At 49.5% G+C, this 7,332-nt stretch overlaps 1 protein-coding gene across 1 annotated transcript in view; it reads right to left on the bottom strand.

The window, feature by feature from the left end:
• Positions 1-6,761: 6,761 nt before the first annotated feature.
• The window catches only part of LOC121359113 (transitional endoplasmic reticulum ATPase-like), a 47,444-nt gene continuing 46,873 nt past the window's right edge, over positions 6,762-7,332 (bottom strand). The window contains exon 17 of the mRNA XM_041477822.1: positions 6,762-7,208. Within this exon, the coding sequence (XP_041333756.1) occupies positions 7,103-7,208 (106 nt within the window). The 3' untranslated portion in view covers positions 6,762-7,102. The remainder of the gene's footprint in view (positions 7,209-7,332) is intronic.

Here is a 7,332-nt window from a genome sequence, read left to right as displayed (position 1 = left end):
CCAAACTTGCCCTAAACCAGGACAGTCCCTCATTCGTTTCATTGTGATGGGCAAAGCAGGCTCAACTTAGAGATATGAATTAAGTTTATTACTAACAAAATCAGTGCAGGATAATGAGAAGTAAAAGAAACCCTTAAAAACACCTTCCCCCCCACCCCTCCCTCCTTCCAGCTCTACCTCCTCCCACTAACCGTGCAGGGAGACAGGGAATGGGGGTTACGGTCAGTGTATCACCCATGATTTCTTCCCCTGCTCAGGGAGAAGAGTTGTTCTCCCATGGGGTCCCTCCCATGGGAGACAGTTCTCTGGGAACTTCTCCAATGTGAGTCCATCTCACAGGCAACAAGTCTTCCTCAAACTGGTACAGCATGTGTGTCTTGGTTTTGCATGGTCTGATTTTTGGTAGTGGGGGGGCCACAGAGGTGGCTTCTGTGAGAAGCTGCTGGAAGCTTCCACCATGTCCAGCAGAGACAATCCCTGATGGCTCTGAAGATGGACATGCCGCTGGCCAAGCTTGGGCCAATAGAGATGTTGGTAACACCTCTGTGATAACATATTTAAGAAGAAAATCAAAACAAAGTGGGGCAGTTTTTTTCTAGCCAGAGAACAGGAGAAGATGAGAACATGTGAAGGAAAACAACATGGTGACACCAAGGTCAGTGGAGAAGGAGGGGGAGGAGGTGCTCCAGGCACTGGAGCCAAGATTCCTCTACAGGCCATGGTGAAGACCATGGTGAAGCAGGCTATCCCCCTGCAGTCCATGGGTCCACAGGGGATGCAGAGATCCACCCGCAGCCCCTGGGGGAGGTCCCCATGCTGGAGTGGGCAGATGCCTGGAGGAGGCTGTGATCCAGTGGGAGACCTGGTATGTGCCTGAAGGAGATTTAACCTTGGAGTAAGAATAATCTATGGTGTAAGTTATATGTTGCAGGAGGTAAAGTAGCAGGAGTGACATGAACTGACAAAGAAGGAATTTTGCGGACAAGGAGAATGCGATGATGAGCTGGGACAGCGTCAGTAGCCAAAAATCAAGTGTACTAGTTCTGCTGTCCTGACCCCTCATCCTGCTCTAATGGAGACCTGGAGGGATGTGAAAGGACTGGCTATAGTAGTTAATGAAAAAAAGTATGTTTGGTATAGAGATGGTTTAAGGATGTAGTTTAAGCTGTATGTGTGGGTAAGAAAGGAGTCCAGTAATGAGAAATACATATAATGGAAGAGTTGGAAGATATACAGATTATATGGGATCTGAGTATGACGCAAATGGTATGGAAAAAGGGGTGAAGATTGAATTGGGTCTGACTGAGGTAAAGTTCACTGTCTCAGTTCACAGCCTTCACAGTGCTGTGCTTTGCATTAGTAGCTGGACAGGTTGATAACAGACCAGTGTTTTGGCTACTGCCAAGCAGCACTGTCCCTCTGACATTCCTTCCCCCATCAAAGGGGATGGGATTGGGCAAGATCCTGTGAGGGGACACAACCAGGCAGCAATTCTTTTTTTCTATACCAAAACTTGCTTCCATCTCTATTCCTTCTTCAGATTCTACATTCAAAAATCTTTCTGCCAAGCATCCATATCTGTGACACTTTCTTGTCAAACTGTCATCCTTCCCAACATGACCCAAATTAGCCAAAGGGATATTCCGTACCATATGACGTCAGCTCAGATATATAAAGCTAAGGGAGAGAGGAGGAAGGGGGGGGCATTTGTGATTCTTCAATGTTTGCCTTCCGGAGGAACCATTACGTGTGCTGAAGCCCTGCTTTCTGGGAAGTGTCCAAACATCACTGCTGATGGGAAGTAGAGATTGACTTTTTTTTCCCTTAGCTTATATGCATGCAGACTCTTGCTTATTTACTTCCTTCCACTGTAATAAAACTGCCTTATCTCACCCACTGGTTGTTCTCCATCTTATTATTCTCTCCCTTGTCCTATTGGGAAAGGGAGTGATAGAGTGTCTTAGTAAGCACCTGGCACCCAGCCAAGGTCAACCCACTACAATGGGTCACTCTTCCACTGGGTGCAGTCCTTCAAAGACAGGCTGCTCCAGCAGGAGCTCCTCTCTCCACAGGTCTCCCACAGGGTCACAGCTTCCTCTCAGACATCCAGCTGCTCCGGTGTGGGTCTTTTCCACAGGCTGCAAGTGGATCTCTGCATCCCCATTGATTTCCATGGGCTGCAGGGAGACAGTTTGCTTCACTATGGTCTTTACCATAGGCTGCAGAGGAATCCCAGCTTCAGTGCCTGGACTTGTTGGGGTTCAGTGCAGTGTAAATAGGACTCCACAGGATCCCACATCTCCACTGTAAGTTTTCTCTTCCCCTCTGATGCTTGCTGCTGTTTGGGGTACCAGCTGTACTGTGGTGCTGAGGAGACTGTCCCATGCACTTAGGACAAATTGATCATTCCTGCCCAGTGGTCCCACCCTGGAGCTGAACTGTTTCTAATCTGGGATCACTGTACCATGTCCAACCATGGTCCATTCTCCTGTGCCAAGGCCACAGCTGAGCCTCAGCTGTGCCAAACAATGGAGTACAAAGCACTTGGGGATGGCCCAGGCCAGCCTCCTGCCTCTTCACAGGTCTGGGGCTGTTCCCAGTGTTTGAGGGCAGCTGGGCAGCATCTGCCTGCACTTGTTGCCTACAGAGCCCCAGCCAGCAGGAGGAAGATGTAAAGCCCAGGGTGAAGCTTTCTTGTTCAGATGTATTGAGTTTGCATTGCTGTGTTTTGGGATTTTTTAAATTATACACATATATAGAGAGCTCATTAGATAAACTCCATAAGGTTTTTTCCCTGCCTATTTTGTGGTTCCTGGAGTGTGTATGCACATGTGCGTGCATATGTACATACATACCACAAGCATGGGCGTAAAAGTAGAGCCAAACGTGAGCAGAGCTGTGGTCTTTCAATAGTGTTTGTATTCAACCTTCAGGATTTCACTAGGAAGATAAATGCATGTATATATTTTTCTACAGGAACAATTAATTCAGGAGGCATTTCTGGGTATTAAGGTGGAACTGGGAGGTGCATGAGGCAATCTGGCTTTGTTTTTAAACGCAGTATTTTTTAAAAAACCTTTGTATTTCCATTGGGAGAACTTTTATAGTTCTTACCTTTCTTGGCCCACTCTGCCTTGTGCCTTTTCCTGGGAAGGGCTCCTACAAAGTGGGAGGCACATTTGACTGACCTTTGTATTCTTCCACTACAGTACCACAGAGAAAACTTCTGGAATAAACTGCCAGGAATCCTTTTTTTTTAAGGAAGAATCACTGACTTGAAACAGGGGATCCTTTTGGACAGGGGAGGAAGGGCAAGCATCAGGTGTCCATCAGGGGCTAGGTGTACAGCTGTATATTGCATTGTACAGGCCAGGGAGGCTGGCTGCTGCCACAGCTCTGGCACAGGGTGAGGAGACTTCATTAGGCACTGTTTAATTTATCACCTGGTTTGAAAGGCAAGGGTATGCCACTGGTTCACTCCACTGGTCCTGGTGGAGTTTGACATAGAGAAACCTGGAGGGAGAAGACAAGTTAGTGCACAGATACAAGCTGCTTTGTTTTTCTCAGTTTTAATGAGACCTGAATGTTTTATAGTAGGGTTTTTAAAAAATATTTTTAATGTCAGTATTGAGAGAAAAAATAAAGTAAAAAATATACCTCCTTGGGGTGAGTTGTGATGGGAGATGCTGGGGCTGTGCTTGCCCTGGCCTGGGTGCAGACAGCAGGGCTAGGGAAGGGGCTTGTCTCTCACTGGTACCAGGGCAACCCCATGGGGGTTCTGCATCCCCTTGGGGCTCCCAGCATGTGGCTGACAAAGGCAGGAGTGGGGGCCAGCTGAGGAGAATCTATGAATGGTGGGTTGGTGTAGCTGGGACAGTGAAGAGGGCTCCTTGCTGGCAGAGTGCCTGAGGGGGCTGGAGAAATGCTGGTGCTCAGCTCTTGACAAAGGAAAGGTGGCCCTGGGGCTGGGTAAGAGGCAGCAGCACATGTACCCAGGGACATTCCCCAATGAAATCAGGAAAAATGTTTGCTCATAAGGCACCAAGTAAGAGCAGCCATATAGGCAGATGGTTTGAACAAAATCCCATGGGCATTGTGCTTGGGAGGGGCCTGGGCAGAGGCTGCCAAACTCCAAATGGGGGACATGGCTCACTGCCCTCTGCTGGCAGAAGCACCCTGCTAAGCCCAGAGACTTGGGGTGCTGTAGGGTCCCAATCTCTTGGGTCAGGGACCAACCTCTAATGCCAATGCCTTGGCTGGGGCAAGGGGATGCAGTCCTTCATTCTCCATACACCATGGCTGGGCTACACATTGTGGATGCTGAGAGTCTGGTCAGAGAGAAAGTCAGATAAACTTTCCCAGGCATTACTCTGGGGGAGCTTGAGAAGGCTGACTTTCTCTCTGACCAGACTGTCAGCATCCACAACACATGGCCCTCTGTGGAGCCTGGCTGTAAGGCTGGGGGCAGGGGATGGACACGGGACACACAAGGACATGGGGATGTAGCTCTGGGGAACCCCAGGGGGCATGAGAAGATGCCAACCACTGCAGTGAAGAAAGGACCTCCCTCAGCTGCTCACCTCACTAATTTTGCTCCATTTAGGACAAGCTCCAGCTGACAGCACCTTCCTCCTGCCAGCACCTTTGGGGCTGCCCAGTCTCCCCAGCAAGATCCTGGACAGGGGAGGAGTATGCTGTGGAAAGGCTCTTGCCCATGCAGCTTCCAGGGGTCTCTGCTGCAGGGGTGGCCCCTGGAAAAGAGCAGATTGGGGCCAAATACAGTCCTTGGGGCTGCTGGTGGTGGAGATGCATGGGGGTGAGGGAGACCCTAGCCAAGCTCCCTGATAGATGCAGGTGTTGATTTGGGGAACACCTTCAGCCCTCCAACAGTTTTACACAGATCCAGTGCAGGGTGGATGCTCTCAGTGCCACTGTGGGTGCTGTCCCCACGAGGAACCATGGAACCATGTCCCAGAGGTGGCAGGGAAAAAATATGAGGGTTTCAAGCCCTTGTGATGGATTTAATTAGCATTTGCAATTATGAGAGGTAGCAGGAAAGGCTTTGGGGAGCTGGGACACATACACCCTACTCTCCTATACACTGCTTGTCCCAGCCTCCACAGCAGAGATGCCAGGGTAGATCTGCTGGGGGCTTGCTGAATGGTCACATCCCCAAACTGGCAGGAAGAAATTCATCCAATACCAGAGCTGAGGAAGGTTTTTGGAAGAGTCCTAGAGAGCTCCCAGCAGGGGTGAAGAACCTTCCCAGGTGGCTGGTTCCTGCCCTGGCTGGAACTGCCTCTCTTGGGCTTGCACTGATGAACAGGTAGGACACAATGAAAGCGAAGCCAGTACCTGCATCAACCCTGCTTGGAGGAGCACAGAGCAGCAGAGAAAAGTACAGGCAGGGAAGCAGCCCTGGAGTAAAGGTTTTCAGGTGCCAGTTATCCCCAGAAAGGGAAGTGCCAGCCTGAGAGGGACAGGCCATCCTTAACCCTGCTGCCATAGACAGTGGCCAGCATTTTCTCTGCAAAGCAGAACAGAGGTGGCATAAGGACAGGGCAAGAGTGGTGCTGGTGGGGAGACAGCTCTTAAGCAGGACAGAGGACCTGAGAAGGGGCTACCCCCACTTCCCAGGGGCTTACATGTTCTACCACAGCAGGTGTTCTTTTTCCCATTGCCATGCACTAGTCCCCCTCTCATGGATAGTCCCATCCTTCTACCATTTTGAGACAAGACTCTTGCATGCCTCCCCTCTCCCCTTAAATCTAGCCAGGTTGCTGAAGTTCTCCTAGGTCTGCCAAGCTCTGGGGCTGAAACTCATATTGCTCAGGACCCACATAACTCCTGCCACAGGGGAGGTTGCCCTCTTCAGTGTGGCTCAGCCCCAAAAGCCTAGGGCACCCTTCTGCCACACAATCAACATTTAAACTTTGCAGAAATCCTCAGTTCCTGCACTCTCCAAGTCAATAGCACATGACCACTCTGCGTGTCTTATGGCCATTGTCTCAAACAGGCTCTCCCCTTCAGTTCACAGCTGGATCATATCCAGCATGCCACACTGTTCCTGTGTGCATGAGACCAGACCCAGGGCTTCTCTCATATAAAACGCTGAAGTACAGCAGTACAGTTCAGAGAAGGGAAAATAAACCAAGGAGCAAGGCAGCAACCTGTAACCAGAAAGGAAGGATAAGAACTATGATCAAAACCCAACTACAGAGTATGAGGCAAAAAAAGGGGCAGGCTGGCAGCAGAGAGCCATGCCTGTCATCAGAACTTCAAAAGTACTGCAGGGGAAGGGGGAAAATCTCTCCACAAAGCCTGATGAACAGTGCTGCAGCATCCCCTTTTCTAATAATAGGGTCATGCTGCACCACAAACTTCAGAGACAACCCAAGAGCCCCCTTGTACCAACCTTCAGGCAGGTCAGATAGAACCAGGATTACTGAAATCCTTTGCTGCAGAGGAGCCAAAGCAGCAGGAGACCCAACAGCTCAGGGCCAGCATCAGAGAAGCAAGAGATACCTGCTATCAGGCTCTCTTGGTGCTTCCTGCCAAATTGAAGCAGGGAAGAGACAGACTGCCAAATCAATTTCTTCTGTTAACTTGGGCTAAGAGACATAACAATGAAAAACAACCTCGAACACACCAGAGAAGCATGCATACATATAGGCTCCACCAGACTGAGGAGTGCTCAGATAGCATGAGACATGGAGTTTACAGGGACAACACAAACTACACTGTACCAGGCACACACAAAGGAGTGTTGTGGGATTTTTATTATTTTTTATCATTTTTGTGGGATTTTTTTTTAATACAGGCTAGCATTGTATTCTTTACTAAAGCTGCTGATTCTGCCACATAAACTAGCACAGAAATTTCTCAGAAATTAAGTCAGTTCCCCTTCTTGTTAATTCACTGTCTGCCTCCCAACCGAACACCACTCTGGATTTGTGTTTGCAGAAAATATTCCTTATACAAAGTCTGGTGTGCAGCTACACTGTTCTGACTGAAGAATGAAGAAGCTAAGAGTCCACTGAACACTGGATATTTTTTGCTGTACAATGTGGCCTAATGTGGAGCTGGTCCACCAAGCTGAGTGTTAACCGTAAAGATCGTCGTCATTGTCTTCGCTGTACACGTTGCCCCCGCTGCCACCTCCTGTGCCTTGGCTCGGACCGGTACTGCCCTGGTTGCCTGATGGGAACCTGCGTGCAGCAGTGCAGGACAGGAGAGAAGAGATGCTGTTTAAAAGCCTCCTTGCAGGTCAGTGCCATACCCTCCCTCTGTGCCAAACCCCAGTGACAAGGACAGGCAGGAGGAATGGGATGA

Source organism: Pyrgilauda ruficollis, unplaced genomic scaffold (genome assembly GCF_017590135.1).
Source record: "Pyrgilauda ruficollis isolate IOZ18807 unplaced genomic scaffold, ASM1759013v1 scaffold414, whole genome shotgun sequence".
In the NCBI taxonomy this organism is placed as follows: domain Eukaryota; kingdom Metazoa; phylum Chordata; class Aves; order Passeriformes; family Passeridae; genus Pyrgilauda; species Pyrgilauda ruficollis.
Note: the sequence above shows the minus strand (reverse complement) of the source record. Positions and strands in the feature narration are given on the sequence as shown.